This window comes from Protopterus annectens, chromosome 3.part0 (assembly GCF_019279795.1).
Source record: "Protopterus annectens isolate FY-2018-M chromosome 3.part0, PAN1.0, whole genome shotgun sequence".
NCBI classification, from domain to species: Eukaryota; Metazoa; Chordata; order Ceratodontiformes; family Protopteridae; genus Protopterus; species Protopterus annectens.
In genome coordinates, this window is record NC_056731.1 from 1,221,085,360 (window position 1) to 1,221,104,591 (window position 19,232).

A 19,232-nucleotide genomic window follows, 5' to 3' on the forward strand; every position below is an offset into this window, starting at 1 on the left:
GGAGAGGGTCCTGTCGAGGGATTCCAGGCCCCTGACCGTTGCCATGGCTCCATCCTGCACTCCTTCTCAGTTGGGCCAGACTTCCATCACCCGGCCCCAGGGACAGCCTGCTTTGACGTCCCAGGTAGTTCCATTGGAACAAGGCGTTGCTGGTGAGACCTCCTCAGACATCCCCCCCCCCTCCGAGGAGCTTCCTCACAAGTGAAGGTGCAAGAGGAGGCACCTGGACTCCCCCGAGTCCTTGACTGAAGACACGGATTTGGAGGAAGGGGAAGGCTCCTCAAGATCACCCCCCGAAGATGTCTCATTTGGTGACATCTTGGAGATGCTCAGAATAAAGGGGGGGTGTGGTCTGCCCCAAAGTCTACCTCGGACGAATCCGTGTTCCTGGAGGCGTTTGAAGCAGGCCCGTCTTCCTCTTGGGCCAACCCCCTGGTAGACTTTATCACTACCAGGGCGTGGAAGGAGCCGGACACTGTGGAGCCAGTCCCCAAGCGCCCGGACAAGATCCTTAGCCCACCCTCTGACAAGTTCCACTGGAGTAAGGGTCCCCCTGTAGATGCCATGTTGGTGGCGGCGGCCACCAAGAGGGAACTTGCTCAGGAGAGTCCCTCGGTTCATCCCCCGAGCAAGGAGTGTCGCTCGATGGACCGCCTAGGGAAGCGGGTGTTCAGTTCGGCTACCTTCTCTGTGAGGTCACTGAACTACATGGCACATGTGCTCCGACTGCAGCGGGAACTTATCAAAGAGTACGCTGCGTCGCCCCCCCGAGTCCATGTCGGCGGAGGACAAACAATTGCACTCCACCTGGATGGCCACTCTACGATCCATATCTAACACCTCTATGCGGCTTCTGTCTCATGCCATGGAAGGAGCCGCTAGAGCCGGCGGAGCGGGCCTCGTTATGAGATGTCAGGCCTGGCTCAAACACTGTGATTTCGCGGAACCCTTTAAGGCCTCGTTCGCTAATGCCCCTTTTGATGTTTCTGCCCTCTTTGGCAAAACAGTGCGAGATACCTTGGTCCAGAGTGAAAAGGACAGGAAGACGTCTGCCATCGGAATCCGCTTCTCTGCTCCCCAGAGGTCCTTTTCTAAGAACCAAAAGGGACAGAAAAAGATGTGGTTCCGGAAGTCGCAACAGTCCCGTCCCGCTCCGTACTCTCAGCCCTTCCGCAGTAGAGGAGGGCAAGGTGGACGCTACCCTAGAGGGAGAGGGGGCCTGCGGAACTTTGGATCCAGAGAACCCTTCTCGGACCAACCCTCGCAACACCCCTGAGGCGTTGCCCGACTGCTCCACTCAGGAGGCAGTCAGGGGGCATTTCTTGAAGCACCCAGCAGCTTGGGAGTCCATCACGACAGACCGCTGGGTGCTTCGCATCATATCCAGAGGATACCAAATTCCCTTTTCTCGTTACCCACGCAGCCCCATTTACCTCCCCGATGTCCCACCCGATCAGAGGGAGGCCGCAGCAATGGAAATCCAACACTTGTTGGAAAAAAGAGCCATCCAACTCGTTCCCCCAGACCAGTGCGGGTCCGTGTTTTACTCCAGGTTCTGTTTGTTGCCAAATAAGATGGGTGACTTGAGCCCGATCCTTGACCTCTCTTCCCTGAACCTGTCAGTAACCAAAGAGAAGTTCAGCATGGTCACTCTTCACTCCATTCTCCCCCTTTTGCAGGAGAACTATTGAATGTGCTCTATCCATTCTCCCCCTTTTGCGGGAGAACTATTGGATGTGCTCTATAGACTTCAAGGATGTGTACTACCACATTCTGATGGACAGGCGATCCAGGAGGTTCCTCCGCTTCCGGCTGGGAGCCAGTCATTTCCAATTCAGGGTCCTCCCCTTTGGTCTCACCACAGCCCCCAGGGTGTTCACCAAAGTGTTAGCAGTGATAGCGGCCCACCTGAGGCTCCAGGGAATTCAGGTCTTCCCGTACCTGGACGACTGGCTCCTGACCGCCCTGACAAGGCATCTACTCTGTGCAGCCAGAAACTACTTTCTTCGTCTAGCTCCCCGGCTGGGGATCACCATCAACGTAGAGAAGTCATCTCTTTCTCCGACTAAGACTATAGACTTCATAGGGGCCAGATTGGACACAAACAAGCTCCTAGCTTTCTTGACCACAGACAGTCTACTATCCCTGAGGCTACACGTGCAGGCCATTCTGCAATTTCCAGCTCCCCCTGCAGAATTGGTCCTGAGGGCTCTTGGCTCAATGGCGGCAGCGATCAACCTATTGCCAATAGCACGTTCGAACATGAGGGTCTTACAATGGACCTTCCAGGTCCAGTGGTCCTTTCTTCACTATCTTCTGAGCCATCCTGTTCCCCTCAGCAAGGCCTGCAAGAGGGCCCTCCTATGGTGGCTCCAATCTCCGGACCTCCAGCAAGGATGCCCCTTTTCTATGACCCCTCCACTAGCCACGGTGACCATGGACGCCTCCCGCCTCGGGTGGGGGGGGGGCATTGTTCGGGCAGGACAGTCCAAGGTACGTGGGACCTCACAGAGACCTCACTGCATGTCAACGTCCTAGAGATGAGGGCAGTGCTGTTAGCGTTGCAAGCACTTCAGGACCTTCTTCCTGTAGGAACGATTGCGATTCAGATGGACAACATGTCTGTTGTCTGGTACATCAACAAACAGGGGGGAACCAGGTCTTACCCACTCTGTCGAGAGGCCATGAGGGTGTGGGAATGGGCGATCTCCACCAACCGCTTTCTCATAGCAATGCACATTCCGGGACGGTCTAATATCCTAGCGGACAAACTAAGTCGCACTATCCTGTTACCATACCATTCCAAAGACATGCATCTGGAGCATTTCTCCCCGGGCCTCCGCTGAAAACAGGCTCTGTGGAACCTAGTCGGACATTCCCAGTCAACAAATGTTAAATAAATAAATAAAATAAATAAAAAATACAAGTGGTCTCTGAATCCCGAGATAGCGAATCAGATCTTCGCCAAATGGGGTCAACCCTGTTGCGATCTCTTTGCCTCTCCCTTGAACACAAAATGTTACAACTACTTTGTTCTCATATCCACCTCCGGGGTACCCCCGAGAGACACTCTGGTGCATGCTTGGCCTCCCGGTCTTCTTTATGCTTACCCTCCTCTTCCTCTGATGCTGAAGTTTCTTCAGAAAGCCAGTCGGTTGGGGAGCAGGATTATCCTCATTGCCCTGTTTTGGCCTCGTCAAACCTGGTTCCCCTACCTTTGGTATCATCTGGTGAATCCTCCTTGGATTCTGGATCCCCGTCCGGATCTAATATCTCAGTCCCGAACCTGGACAACCTAAAGCTCACAGCTTGGCTGCTCCAGTTCCACTCATAGCTAGGACCCCCTTTATCTCTTCCCCAGTTAAAACCATTCTAGTAGCAGCGCACGAGTCTTCTACTGGAAAGATCTATAGCAGCAAATGGAAACGTTTCTGCATTTGGGCAGAAGGCAAAAATTTGGATCCTTTTACAGCTCCCTTGCCCGCTGTATTAGACTTTCTGTCAGAACTGTTCCTTCAGGGGGCTAGTTCCTCCACAGTCAAGGTCCAACTAACAGCTATCTCTCATTATCACGTTGGAAATGAATTGGGCCCTTTGATCACCACGAAATTGTGTACGACCTTTTTGAAGGGCACCTTTCTGCTCAGACCCCCAGTGAAGGATGTTGTCTCTCCTTGGGATTTAACACTGGTGCTTCAGGCCTTGAATGCTCCCCTGTTTGAGCCTGCAGCTTCCATAGATCTTAAATTCTTGTCATGGAAAACGGCTTTTCTTGTCGCCATCACCTTGGCTCGCAGGGTCTCTGGACTACAGGCCCTCTGTGTAAAACCCCCATACTTGACCTTTCACAATGATAGAGTTTACCTCAGGACCAATCCCTCCTTTCTTCCCAAGGTTGCCTCTGAGTCAAATATTAACCAGTCCATCAACTTGCCGGTCTTTTTTCCTAACTACCATAACAAAGGGGAATACAAATTACACTCATTGGATGTGCATAGACAACTTTGCTTCTACATCCACAGGACATCTGGTCATAGGAAATCCGACCAGTTTGTTTGTCTCCTTTGCCAAATTTAACTTGGCTAAATCTGTGTCTAAAGTCACACTCTCTAGATGGATTTCCCAGTGTATCCTCTTAGCATACGAAAGTTCGGGCAGGCCCTCACCTCAGGGAGTCCATGCCCACTCTACTCTATCTATGTCTACCTCTGCGGCTTTTAGAGCTAGAGTTTCTTTGGATGATATTTGCTCGGCAGCCACTTGGGCTTCATCTCATACTTTTATCAATCACTACAAATTGGACATTATCTCCAGAGGGAGAGCATCCTTTGGCTCTGCAGTGCTCTGGAACATCCTTCCATGAAGGCTGCCCAAGATTCAGGTAGCTGGAGACTCTGTCCCAAAGGTTGCTGCACAAATAAAGTTGACTACTTCAGATTAAAGTTATGTACTCACCATAACGTTCCATCTGAGTAGGTAAACTTCATTTGTCAGAAACCGTCCCTCCCTCCTGCCCCCTCACTTGCGAATGTTCTCATACTCAAGTCCATGGGTTTTACCCACTTATCTTGGGATTAGTCATTGTTAGCAGTTTCTGCTGTTGGGCAAACTTGATCTGAGGTCAGTCAGGGTTGGCAGGGGATTATGGGTAGGGGGAGGAGCTTGGAGCTCGGATCTAAAGCTGTTGAAAACTGTCGGCTCGGATCCGAGGTCGGATCCGATTCCCAAAGGTTGCTGACAAATGAAGTTTACCTACTCAGATGGAACATTATGGTGAGTACATAACTTCTTATTATCTAGCATCTGCCAATTCCCAAGGGCACCGGATGACTGAGTTTACTGTAAGTTTATAGGTGTTAACTAGGATAAGGACCACAAGGGCCTTTTTTAAGCCTAGCTATGCATCCCAAATATCTGACAAGTTCTGGTACCCTTTAAGTGTAAGCAGGGGCCTGGAAGATGAACCATTTTACAAGTTTTATATACAGACACACACACACACACACACACACACACACACACACACACACTCAGATATATATATATATATATATATATATATATATAAAATATATTCATCTACAAAAAATAAACGATAGCTACTATTAAAGACTCAAGGCAGACTGCAGGTTCAAAATAAGTCATGTACTCCTAAAGCTTGTGATGGTATTCAGTTATTCAGATCCCCATTCACACTTAGTATGTGTGAAAATAGTGTTAAAAAATAGTTCCAGCTGTTTATATTTTCTGGGAGACTTAGACTGCTGACTGACTTTCAAGAAAATGCTCAGAGGCGGTCTATTCAAGGAAGGTGAAAATAAATGCAAATGCAATAAAACATGGGTTTAACACACTCGTGTATTAGTTGTTGGGCTCCACTGTAATGGTCGTTCATTCCAAAATTTGTAGGTTTAGTATATTTTCATACTATCTTAGGACAACTAAAGTTATGCAGATATAATTACCCCTCCCCCTTTCCTTTTGTGAAGCCATAAAACATTTATTTGTTGATTCTTAGTCAGAGAACAGGAACATCTTGCAGTGCTATGTGCTGTGCAGTATGTGAATACATTTCATTATAACATAGTATAGTTGGGCATTAATATATGTATTCTAGTAAATGATTTTTAATGTTTTATTTTATCCATTGTCATACCTTTGCTATGTCTTTTACATACAGCCTTTATCAAATGTCTTTATATGGTAGTATTTTTTTCTTTGTATAGCAAGCTGCGTTTATTACTTGTTATGTTTGCTGTTGTAGTCTTGCTTGTGGCTGAAAAGGGTCCTGCAGCCAGTTCACTTTCCTGGTTAACAAAGTATAACTAAATACAATGTAGAAAAAAGGGTGGGGGTGAACTAGTCAGAAATAATTATGGAACTAGTAAAGTACTTTTTAATTCTGTATCGTTCATGAGAGAAAAAAAAAACTTCACATTGAGGGCATTGAGAAGTAGCAAACCAACTTTGGAGTCCTTTCCAGTAGTAGCAGTCACCTGTGCATGATACAGCAAGGGTCATTTACTGCAGTGAGAGTTTTCACACCTCAGGGTGAGAGTGGGGGAAGGGTCTGTCAGTTTTCACACCTCAGGGTGAGAGTGGGGGGAAGGGTCTGTCAATTCTTTTAGAACTACAAAAGCATCCCTTTACAAAAGCCTGTTGTTTACCTACTTTTCTGTTGCTGGAAGTATCGAACAGCTGTTAGTAGCATAGAACAAGCTCTGATAAACACATGAATGAGGCTTACTCAAGGAAACATAGAAGCAGCCCTATTACAGAAGGTGTATTAGATGAAAGTGCTTCACACTCCTGCCAGTTGATCTTAATGGCATGAGGAGACAACATCATTTCCTTTTATCTGGCATGACTTGTGTTAAGAGGACTTGAAATGTATTCTGGGAAGAAGGAAACAAGGCAAGAAAACCAAGATCATGTTACCAAGGTAGGCCCCATCAGCCACCATTTTGTGGATAAAGCATTAAAATTGTAAAATAAACACTTGGAGTGATATTGAGGCATTGCAGTAGCTCAGAAAACAAAGCTACTAATATATATATATATATATATATATATATATATATATATATTTTTTTTTTTCTTTTTTTTTTTTTTTTTTTTTTTTTTTAGTTCTAAGGTAGAGTTTTTATTTAAACATTTGAGTAATTGCCAAGTTACCCAAAAATATCAGTACATCAATTTTGAAAAATATAGGAGCGAGTGAGATATTAGGGAAAGGATGCCATAATTTTCCAGGTGCTTCTATTTTAAGCAACTGTAATGCATTTGCACTTGATCTGCAAGTCAGAATGAAAATTTTTAACTTGTGTTCTTTAAGACTTTAGTCATACTTGTTGAAGCGATTCTCTTTGTTGCCCAGTTTGGGAAAACTACCAGATGGGCTCATGGTATGAGTAAGAGGCTTGAGATTCCCTATGCATAATACAGGGAAATTTTTCTTAGAGTTAATACGTTGACACTTTCTGTCCTAGGACTAATATCCCCAGGCATTTAAGCTAATACATCATTGAATAAAAACTTAAACCTAAGTAGTTTCACCTTGGAAAATTTATGAGGGTGAACCAAGTCCAGGTCTGCAGCTATATATGAAGTAGACTTGAGTCTGAACTCTTGGATGGTTCCATGTACAGAAAAGCACTGAATATCATTTGTATATATTGTCTAGTTTATTTGTGGTGTCATCTTTTGTCCAATTATCCAAGGTGTCTTGTAAAGATTCACATTTTCTACTGTGAATCTCTCTGCTTTAGCACTGAATGTGGTGATTCTTGTGGCTGCATGAATGTAAATCTCTGTCTTTCCATTTAGAATCGGAGTCTTAAAACTATGCATTACTTAAAACGTGTTTCTGCTGTGGCGTAAAAGTAACTGTTGTGACAACTAGATTGAGTTGAGAGATGTACCTCTTTGATGTTTGTTGGATTTTATTTTAAGGATTTGAACCAATATCTTGAAGATAAAGTCTACCTGGCTGGACACAACATGACTTTAGCTGACATTTTAATGTACTATGGCCTTCACCCCATAATGGTGAGTGTTATTTTCTTTTATCTGTGTATGTGCATATGTGCTCGCTTGCATGCTGGAGAGCAGTATATTTACATGCGTTTGTCTCTGCAGATCTGTATTGCAAGTGTGTTTGTAAAACTAATTTAAATCTGCATGTGAATTGAGGTCCTGTTGATGTTCATTATTTGATCTTTGTTGCAGTAACCTAAGATATATGGGAAGTATCCTTGTCAGGATTGGGCTAACTGGCCAGTTTTTAAAGCTTTAGGGCACCTTCCACATGCACTAGCCATTGTATGGCTCAAAGTGCAATATAAACTCTGTGGCCAGTGTGCCAAAACATCAGAACTTACTTTGGCTGTATGTGCAATCTTCCCATCAGGCTTTCCAGATATCAACAGTCTGCTAATGCTACTCCAAAGCTAGGCAGATAAAAACCCATTGGAAAATGCCTTCCACTTTTTCTATTTTGTTTAGAAAAGTTCCTCTTTTCTCTCTAAAAGTATTATGCTAGATGTATGGAAATGTAATGTTATTTCTGTGGTTGTTACTAAAAACTTTTCATTTGAAATCTAATTTTTAATCAGAATTCCATGTTGTGAAATCCTGTGTATTATCCCGTGAAATCCTGTGTATTATCCCTTAGTTCTACATTTTTGTCAAAACTGGACTTGAGATTTTTATCAAACATTTTTCTGCAAAACTGTTTTTTGCAGTTGGGTTGTTGACACTTTCTCTGCTATTTGCTTGTCAGACACTGTTCTCTAAATAATATAGTCCTGGTTTGCTGTAGCAATTACTTTTTCTTTTTGTAGAAAAAGTGTTTTTGTTCCAAAATTAATTGCGTTGGGCTGAGGATGGGGCTAGTGTGTTTAGTTGTCATTAAGAAATTTTACTTCAAAAGCTTATTTTTAGACAGGAGAGAAGACTGGCTTTTCAGAGCTCCACTAGTTACTTGTCAGACACCTTTTGCAGCTAAGATGTGGACCTGGGTCCTGGTAATTTGATCATTCTCTCCCAAGTCCTGAAAGGGACTTGACTATTCTTTTGTAGATAGTGAGACCCTTAGGTACTTAGACTTGAACCACCGAGTAATAACTATTCCAGTAAGAGTGTTCTTCCGTCCTGATTTTTAACCACCACACAAGTGGGCTACACTCTGACAGGAAGCGGATACCACCCACTGTTGTTTTTTGTTACTCCTGTTGTTCTGCTAGAGGGTTCAAATTGGACCACCTAGAACAATATCTGCTACCTAAAACAACCTACTCCATGGAAGGTTCATGGTTTTCCAGCGTAGTCTCCACACCGGTTCTAGAACTGGAACTAGAACCGGACACTCCGGAGGCAAAACAGATGGAGGGACAAAAACTTTCTACAAACTTGAAGAGGAACTAAAAGACTTTGTCTGCCTGAAATGGGACCACCACTTCCTAACACAATGCAAGAACAATGGAGTGGTACCTAAGGGTCTCACTAGCTACAAAAGAATAGCCAAGTCCTTTTCAGGACTTAGACTTGAACCACCAGGAGTAATCACTATTCCAGCAGGTGTGTTCTTCCACTCTTTCCTGAAGGAGGTAAAGAGGATTGGCTGGGCTTTGCTCGGAATTTATTTAGAGCCTATCCATCTTTAATTGTTGAGTCTTCCCCTCATTTAAAAGATTTTCTCTAGATCAGATACTAATTTGCAGTCTGGGTTCAAGGAATGCACTTGTCACGTTCCCATTCTACGTAATGGGGAATGTGCATTTGACAAATTTTGCTGTTCAGATTCTCCACTTGAAAAGTTGTCCTTTTCTGATACAGGTGCCATAATGAAGGATTGACTTCAGTGGGAACAATAAGAAATACCAGAGTCCCAGCAAGGATATTAAAGTATAGATCTGAAGTAGGATATTCATTTGTCTGCAACCTGTGGGTTATGGATCCGATATCGGATCCGAACCGGCATGGTTTTCCAGCTATGGATCCAAGCTCTCAGCTCCTCCCCTCACCCATAATGCCCTGCTCTACCCTCATGACCTCAGATCTTGTTTGCCGCGCTGGTAACTGGATGTGGGTACATAGCTCTCAGCTAAGTGAACTTTTTCTTGTATAAAAATAGAAATTTTTTGCTTCTTTGTCTAAATTTGTGTGAAAGTAGTAGGTTTCCCTTTATTATAGACTGTTTTGAGTTTCTTTAAGTTAAAGTAATAATTTTTATTCCCTCCCCTCGCTGTGCGTAGAGTGTGCGTGTAGGCCTGTGTGTTTTCTTGTTGTTTAAGTTACTTCTGTAACTTTAGGTTTTTTTTTGAGATTATGGCTGAACAGCCAAAATCTATCTTCTCTAAATGCACCGAGTGTGGCAACAAGCTGTCACCGGCTGATGGCCACACTCGGTGTGTTAGGTGCCTGGGGGTTGAACACCTCACATCTGGATGCTCCATTTGTGCAGGGTTCAACCCCAGGGCACTTAAGGAGCGGAGGTCCAAGCTTGTCTTGGCGGGCCTTTTGCCGCCTGACTCGGCTCCGGCCTCCGCTCCTTCGGGGACTGCTGTGGCTACAGTTGTTTCCCCTGTGGCACCCCCTCCTGCTCCTGGGACTCAAACTCCCGCTTCTGGAGAGGAGAGGGTTGCAGCTAAAAAAGACCGGAGGGAGAAGCACCACAAGCGGCGGGCCGAGACCTCTGTTTCGGCCCCGCCAGCCAAGCGGGCTTCTCCCCCGGCTCCGTTGTCGGGTCGGTCTCCTCCTTCTCGGCCCGTCCCTGAGTGCTTTTCACCGGGTCCTGAGGAGGAGGAGACCCGATCTCCGTCGAGGCTATCGAGGAGGCATTCCAGGCCTACCTCGGTAGCCTCGTCGAGGTCTACCCATAGCCTTTCTGATGCTGATCTGGACCGGATGATGAGAAGGTTCATCCAGGCCCAGATGCAGATGGGAGTGCTCTTGCCTCCCCCTCCGGGAGCTCAACACCCTTTTAAGCCTATTGCTCCTTCTCCACCCGCTATCCGGGTTCGGAGCAACTGGAGCCGAGCAGCTTCGAGCCGGGGAAGGTCGGGCCGATAGTACTTGGTACCGGACCCGACCCTGCCCTCGAAGTGCCGGACCCGATCTCGGAGCCTGGATCCGAGCCGATCCGAGGATCAGTGCTCCTTCGGCGCCGTCTGTGTCGGAGCGCACTGTCCCCGGATCCGAGTGCTTCGCGCCGCTCCGATCCACTCTTCGGATCCGAGGGGAGCCGATTGTCGGATCCTTTGATCGAGGTCGGCTCCTTCGGCTTTTGATGTAGTGGAGAGGGCTCTGTTGAGGGTCTCCGGACCCCGGCACTTGCTTCGCTCCGCCCCGCTCCCTCTGCACTGGGCCAGGCTTCCACCATCCGCCCCTGGGACAGCCCGCTTGTGCCCCAAGTTGCTCCCATGGAGCAAATTGCTGCTTGAGGACTCCTCTGACAGCCCCCAGAGGAGGCCCCTCGCAAGCATACGCAAAGGAGGCACATTGACTCCCGAGTCTCTCACTGAAGACACGGACTTGGAGGAAGGGGAAGGCTCCCCACGGTCACCCCCCGAGGATGTCTCCTTCGGAGACATCATGGAAATGCTCCGTATTAGGGGTGGTCTGCCCCCAAGTCTTCCTCGGGCGAGTCCGTGTTCTTGGAGGCATTCGAAACGGGCCCGTCTACCTCTTGGGTGTCCCCTGCCGACCCCCTGGTGGACCTTATTACCACCAGGGCGTGGAAGGAACCGGACACCGTGGAGCCAATTCCCAAAAGACCGGATAGGATCCTTAGCCCGCCCTCCGACAGGTCCCATTGGAGTAAGGGGCCTCCCGTAGATGCCATGTTGATGGCGGCGGCCACAAAGAGGGAACTGGCTCAGGAGAGTCCCTCAGTCCACCCACTGAGCAAGGAGTCTCAGATGATGGACCGCTTGGGGAAGCGGATGTTCAGTTCAGCGACCTTCTCGGTAAGGTCGCTGAACTATTTGGCACATGTTATTCGGATGCAGCGAGATCTTATTAAGGAATACGCTCCATCCCCTGAGTCCATTTCGAGGAGGACAGAGTTCTGCACTCCACCAAAATGGCTACTCTTAGGTCAGTCACTAATACTTCTGCGGCTACTCTCCCATGCAACGGAGGGCCGCTAGAGCTGCGGGACAGGACTGGTCACTAGACGCCAGGCCTGGCTCCGTCACTGCGATTTTTCTGAGCCCTTCAAGGCGCTTTGAACGCCTTTGATGGTTCTGCTCTGTTTGGCAAGACCGTCGAGACGTTGACCCAGAGCGAGAAGGACGGAAGACGCTGTCTGCCGTCGGAATCCGCTTCTCTGCACCCCAGAGGCCCTATTCTAGGAACCAAAAGGGTCAGAAGAAGATGTGGTTCGAAGTCGCAGCAGTCCCAGCCTGCTCCGGACAACCAGTCCTTCCGTGGCAGAGGAGGACAGGGAGGACGCCGCCCTAGAGGCAGAGGGGCTCCCAGAAACTTCGGGTCCAGGGAACCTTTCTCTGAACGGCCGCGCAGCAACCCTGAGGTTGCCCGACTGCTCTACTCTGGAGGCAGTCGGGGACGCTGGGGCACCTAGCGGCATGGGAGTCCATAACATCGGACCGCTGGGTTCTCCAAATCATATCCAGGGGATATCGCATTCCTTTCCTTCACCTTCCAAACTTAAGGTCCCTCCCAGACGTCCCACCCGGTCAACGGGAGGCCGCTTTGGCAGAAATTGGCCATCTGCTAAAGAAAAGAGCCATCCAGCCCGTTCCTCCAGACCAGATCGGATCAGGGTTCTACTCCAGATTCTTTTTAGTGCCAAAAGACGGGGAACTAAGACCAATCCTAGACCTCTCTCTCCTGAATCTGGCAGTCCCCAAAGAAAAATTCAATGGTCACTCTGCAATCTATTCTCCCCTTCTGGGAGAAAATCACTGGATGTGCTCGATAGATCTCAAGGACGCGACTACCACATCCTGATGGACAGGCGCTCAGGAGGTTTCTCCGCCGGCTGGGAGCCAGTCACTACCAGTTCCGTTCCTTCCCTTTGGTCTCACCACAGCCCCAGGGTGTTCACCAAAGTACTAGCAGTGGTAGCGGCCCACCTGAGGCTTCAGGGGTGCAGGTCTTTCCCTACCTGGACGACTGGCTTCACCGCCCCAACAAGGCATCTACTTCTCTTGGCGAGACTCCTTTCTCCATCTTGCTCCTTTCTGGGCATCACAATAAATACAAAAGTCCAACCTGGCCCACACAGCTCTTAGATTTTATAGGAGCCAGGCTAGACACAAGGAGTTTACGAGCCTTCCTCACTGCGGACAGAGTTCTAAATCTGCAGCTCCAGGTGCGGGCCATTCTCCATTCAAGTTCTGTTCCAGCGGAGTTGGTCCTGAGGGCTCTAGGGTCCATGGCTTCGGCTATAGCACTTCTTCCTCTTGCCAGGCTCAATATGCGCATTCTACAGTGGACGCTCTTAGTACAGTGGTCGTACCTTGCTCTCCCCATGCATCATCCCATAGCGATCAGCAAGGCTTGCAAGCGGTCCCTCTTGTGGTGGCTCCACTCCCCGGATCTCCACAAAGGCCGCCCATTTTGTGCTTCTCCCCCTCTCGCCACGGTGACCACGGACGCCTCCCGCCTCGGGTGGGGGGGGCACTTTGCGGGCCGGACAGTCCAAGGCACGTGGAACGATTCAGAGACCTTACTGCATATCAATGTTCTAGAGATGAGAGCAGTGCTCTTAGCGTTGCTAGAACTTCAGGACTTTCTTCCCTTGGGAACCATTATGATTCAATCGGACAACATGTCTGTTGTCTGGTACATCAACAAGCAAGGGGGAACAAGGTCTTACCCTCTTTGTCGAGAGGCCATGAGAGTTTGGGAATGGGCAATCTCCACCAATCGCTTTCTAATAGCAACGCACATTCCGGGTCGGTCCAACATCCTAGCGGACAAGCTCAGTCGCACCATTCTGACCCCTTACGAGTGGTCTCTCAATTGTCAAGTAGCGAACGCATATTCGCACGGTGGGGAACCCCTTCATGCGATCTTTTGCTTCTCCCTCAAACACCAAGTGCGACAGTTCTTTCGCACTAATACCCCCTCCCGGAGGTACTCCAAGAGACGCCTGGTGCATGCTTGGCCACCCGGTCTTCTGTATGCCTATCCACCCTTGCCTCTGATGCTGCAAGTTCTTCAGAAAGCCTCTCGGGTGGGTTGCAGAATGATTCTCATTGCTCCATTCTGGCCTCGACAGATCTGGTTCCCCTTCCTAAGGTCTCACTCGGTGAATCCTCCTTGGATTCTAGATCCCGTCCCGGATCTGATTTCCCATCCATCCTGCATTCCTCCTCCGAACCTGGACAACCTGAAGCTGTCCGCTTGGCTGCTCCAGTTCCACTCTTGATCAGGACTCCCGGTATTTCTTCACCTGTAAAGGCTATTTTGGTGGCGGCTCATAAACCATCCACTAGAAAGGTTTACCGAAGCAAATGGAAACGTTTCTCGGTGTGGGCGGAGCGGCAAGGCCTGAATCCTTCACGGTTCCTCTCCCTTTAGTGCTTGACTTTCTAACCACTCTCTTTAACGATGGTGCCAGCAGTTCCACAGTCAAAGTTCAACTGGCGGCAATTTCTCATTATCACATTGGCCATGACTCTAATCCTCTTATGTCAGCCAAATTGTGTAAGATATTTCTTAAAGGTACTTTTCTTCTCAGGCCCCCTATAAAACAAGCAGTTCCTCCTTGGGACCTTTCTTTAGTCCTACAGGCCTTGACCGCTCCTCCTTTCGAGCCAGCGGCTACGGTGGATCTCAAATTCTTGTCCTACAAGACAGCCTTTTTGGTAGCCATTACATCAGCCAAGAGAGTTTCTGAACTGCAAGCTTTATCAGCTAAACCTCCTTACTTGGTGTTTCATCCGGACCGTGTCTCCCTCAGGACCAACCCGTCCTTTCTTCCTAAAATCGCTTCTGGAGCAAACATCAATCAATCCATTAACCTCCCTGTTTTCTTCCCTAAATATGAAAACAAAGGTGAATATAAGCTACATTCACTTGATGTTCACAGGCAACTTAGATTTTATCTGAACAGGACAGCTGGTCATAGGCAATCCGACCAGCTGTTTATTTCCTTTGCAAAATTCAATTTGGGCAAGCCAATCTCTAAAGTTTCTCTGTCCCGCTGGATTTCACAGTGCATTTTATTGGCTTATCAAGCTTCAGGAAGGCCCGCACCGAGGGTGTTCATGCCCATTCAACCCGGTCAGTATCTACCTCGGCAGCCTTCAAGGCTAGGATTCCTCTAGATGATATTTGTGCAGCAGCCACATGGGCTTCATCTCATACGTTTATTTCCCACTATAAGTTGGATCTTGCATCTAGGGGTAGAGCATCCTTTGGCTCATGGTGCTCCGGAATATCCTTCCATGATGGCCGCCCAAGATTCAGGTAGCTGGGGACTCTGTCCCACAGGTTGCAGACAAATGAATATCCTACTTCAGATTTAGAAGTTATGTACTCACCATAACGTTCCATCTGAGTAGGTGTATTCATTTGTCTGCAACCATCCCGTCCTCCTATCCCCCTGGCCTTTCAGTTTCCTGCATATTCTTTGTTACCCTTTTTAGGGTATTGTTGCTTTGGCAAACTCGATCTGAGGTCATGAGGGTAGAGCAGGGCATTATGGGTGAGGGGAGGAGCTGAGAGCTTGGATCCATAGCTGGAAAACCATGCCGGTTCGGATCCGATATCGGATCCATAACCCACAGGTTGCAGACAAATGAATACACCTACTCAGATGGAACGTTATGGTGAGTACATAACTTCTAATTTTATGGGTGGATTTTCCTCATCCTCTAGCTGTTCCTCCTGTGTTGCCAGCCTTGGAGTATGCTTAAGAAAGTCTGATAAATTATATATACTATCCTAGTCCCACGGATTCCTTTTTTTTTCTTCTTTTTCTTTTTCTTCTAACCTTAGGTCAGTTCCTGCAGTAATGTCTGTCAGAACCAGTTTCTGCCAAACTCCTTATGGTAGCTAACCTTATTCCATCTGACAAGTCGAAAAAGCTTTTGATTGGTTTGGGAAGAAAAGTTTATACTTTCTCCACCTTGTCTTCAGAATAGTAATCGGTAAGACATATGACTTTTGAAAATATGAAGAAATTAATTGCTGACATTCCTTCACAGGCTAAGGTATCTCTGAATTCCTGTATGTATTCTGAGTCTCTGTAAAATGTGTTTGACACTGCTGCTGTTTCTAATTCAGCTGATGCAGTGTTAGTGAGATTTGTCTGCTACGTTTTCGGAATTTGTACCAAAGGATATCAAAGCAGAGATCCTGAATGCTCCCCAGGGTAAAGTGTTATTTGGTCCTTCCTGTACAGCAATTTTTAAGGGAAAGTTTAATTCAAGGGTTTGTCCAGATTTTAACTATCCTTTCTAAAATATAATGTAAACTTCTGTTCCAGTTGAAGTTCCTCTTTTTGGAAACTGAATACGAGTTGTCAGAAGGGCATAGACATTTTCAAAAAGCAATAGCAAAGAAATTCAAAGAAAGGAGAGGCCTCCCAAACCAAGGATGATGTAAGCAGTTAGACTGGCTATATGCCCCCTCAGGAGTTTTCCACTTCCTATTCTGGCAGTCTTATAAAGCTACTCCATACTCTAGGTATTCACTTTGTTGTGTTGTACAAGATAACTTCATATACTTTATAATATTAATGAAGAATCATTCTGAAAGGCTGCATCTGGCATTGGGATTCCCTTTCACGGGGTACCTCTGCATCAATCCAGTCAAACCTTGTATTCCCTGCTGTCTTAGACCATATGCTGTCTCAGGGGGTTATAGAATTTGTTCTCCAGATGAAGTGGGGGTTGACTTTTATTCAAGAATCTTTCGGGTGGTAAAGAGAGAGGCAACCTGGAAGCCTGCCTTTTAGTTTTTTCTTTTATAAGCCTTCACATTAAAATGCTTTCTCTATAGTCTGTTACTTCTCATGCCATCTGAAAGTTTTGTAGTATCTCTGGATTTAAATGATGCTTATCCTGTTACAGTTGTCTACATTTTCAGTTTTCTGTCTTGCTCTTTGGGTTGTTCTTCGTGTTTCACTGTTGCAGTCATCACATTTGGGTTATCTGCCTGCAGGTAGCCCTCAGTCAGCCTGAATACCAGAGTCTTGTATTCCTGCATCGGATCCGGTCTCTTCTTCCATGATGTCAGGTCGTCAGGGGTATAAAACATGCAGCCAATGCTATTACATCAGTCTTACTTGCTGTGTGGTGCCCGAAACAGAAGCAGTTCGCAAGTGCCGGTCGGCTGACTCCTGAAATTTTCATTTTCAAGTTTCAGAACCAAAGTCTTCAAAAAGATAAGTACCCTGTTGGGGATCTTTTTGCTTGCTCCAACCAATGTCATTAAAAGTTAACAATTGTCTTATCCATAAAGATTTCCATTCCTACTGCATTACTTGCTTAGGCCTTGACCATGACGTCCCTCGCTGCTGGTTTTGTGCCTTGTTCAACCCCTGAACTATTCCTCATCGGGCTATCTTTGCAGCAAATTATTTTGGTACTCTGTATCCATACTCCGAAATGGCTTCGTTAAGCCATCCGACTACCGATCTTCCGAAAAAAACATAAGGATAAAGACAGACTGCATAGGTCCAAAACTGCCGATGACGCTTCTGTTAAGCTAGTCGCCAGTCCGCCAGTACTCAGGTGCTTTCGCAGCCCCTGATACCCGCTACTTCAGATTTAGAGTCCGGTATGCCGTTGAGATGCTTCTTCGACTATGGAACCTGCAGATGACTCTACCTTGGATAGGTCCGGAGCCCCTGTGCAGGCACTGGCTTCTGAGGGTGTATTCAGGCCTACAGACTTGCATTTTAAACCAATGCCATCTTCTTCATCCAGGCCTAAAACTCACACCACGCCTAGAAAACTGATGTCCAAACCACATGCTCAAGCCTATATGCCTAAAACACAAATGCTTAGAATGACTGAAGACCTTATTACCTTAATTAGGGGAAGCCAGCCTTCCCCCTCTAAAAAAACTGATTCTTTTGATCAAGAATCTGATATTTCTGTTCTTTTTGATTACCAGGATTTGCCCTTATCTACCTATGAGGATTCTGATGCAGAGGATTTCATTCCCTCTGCTTCCCCTCCAGAAGATTTTTCTTTTGGTGAAACCTTGCACACTCTTAGGGAGCGTTTCCGCTGGGAAAGCCAGGATTACTCTGACTCCAGAAAGAGGCTTAGGGAATTCTTACTCCTTCCTCAACACAGGCTTTTAGCTATCCCTCCTGTTCTGGACATTGTAGATTATGCTTTGTTCGAATCTAGCCTTTCCCTAGATACCTTACCTCCAGCTCCCAGAAAACGTGACCAGTATTAGAGTACCTGATTCTCACAACTTCCTCTTCAAGAATCCTACTGCAGATCCAGAGACCATTTCCCAAGGACCAAAAGGCATTAAGACTACTGCTGCCAAAAATTCTACCCCTTCTGATAGAAATTCCAGAGCTTTAGACGGGGTAAGAAGGTATACACTTCTGCTACTTTGGCCAATAGGGTTTTAAATTGTCAGTTTCATATGTTAAAGTACCAGCAGCATATTACAGGACTGCTTAAACAAAAAGTGATGTTGATTCCTGACTGTGCTGAGCACAAAGAATTACAGGATTTAATGCACTTTGTAGAACAAGTTGGTAAACATACTTTGCAATGTGGTTTTGACTCTTTAGAAGCATCTTGCAGGGCTGCTGTCACTGGGTCTGTACTTAGAAGGCATGCTTGGCTTAAGGAGGAAAACTTACCAGATCATGTTAAAGCTAAATTACTGGATTCTCCCTTAAACCAAGACCGCCTGTTTGGCAACAAAGCAGAAGTCGTCCTCAAAAGAATGGAGGAAAAAGCCAAATCTCTGCAAACTGTTAAAGATTTCCTACAAGTAGAGCCTCCCACATTTAGTAGGCATTGGCTTTCAAAGAATTGGTCCTTTCCAGTCTCTTCCTGGCCTTCTCAGTCCAAACCCAGGAACAGCAGACCACCTAGGTTACAGTCTCAGGCTACGCACAGGCCTAAGCAGTGGGGGGGGCTTCCACTTCCAAAGCAGGGAGTAGTAAGCCACCCCCCCTACGGAAAAATGGCACAATGACTTAACCTTAACCCTTCCAAGCCCTGCTCAACTGCCTGCTCCCTTAGGAGGAAAGCTTGCCCTGCATGCAAAACACTGGGAACTTATTACCCAGGACAAATGGGTTTTGAATATAGTTTCCCCAAGGATACAGATTCCACTTCCACACCCTACCCAACCCCAAACGGTTGGCCAGACCTACCCCCAAATCAGTGGGCGGAGGCCCAACAGCAGGTTCTCTCTCTTCTAAGTATCAGGGCTATTCAACCTGTCCCAGCAGAACAAAGAGGACAAGGTTTTTATTCCAGACTTTTCCTGGTACACAGAAAAGACAGCTCCTGACTATTTCTATTCTAAACACCTTTCGGGTAATCCCAAAATTCAAAATGCTAACCTTCAACAGCTGCTTCCTATGCTAGGCAATGATGCCTGGTTGGCAAACTTAGACTTGAAGGAAGCTTACCTTCACATCCCAATAAGGGAATCTTGCAGGAAATATCTACACTTCAGGGCAGGCTCCATGCACTATCAGTTCTCTGCACTTCCCTTTGGCTTATCTTCTGCACCCAGGGTATTCACAAAGTGTCTGACTCCAGCCA

General features: G+C 47.0%; 1 protein-coding gene across 1 annotated transcript in view; it reads left to right on the forward strand.

The window, feature by feature from the left end:
• Positions 1 to 19,232, forward strand: part of EEF1E1 (eukaryotic translation elongation factor 1 epsilon 1) — a 293,330-nt gene that overhangs the window by 200,429 nt on the left and 73,669 nt on the right. Inside the window, exon 3 of the mRNA XM_044065421.1 lies at positions 7,453 to 7,548. Within this exon, the coding sequence (XP_043921356.1) occupies positions 7,453 to 7,548 (96 nt within the window). The remainder of the gene's footprint in view (positions 1 to 7,452; positions 7,549 to 19,232) is intronic.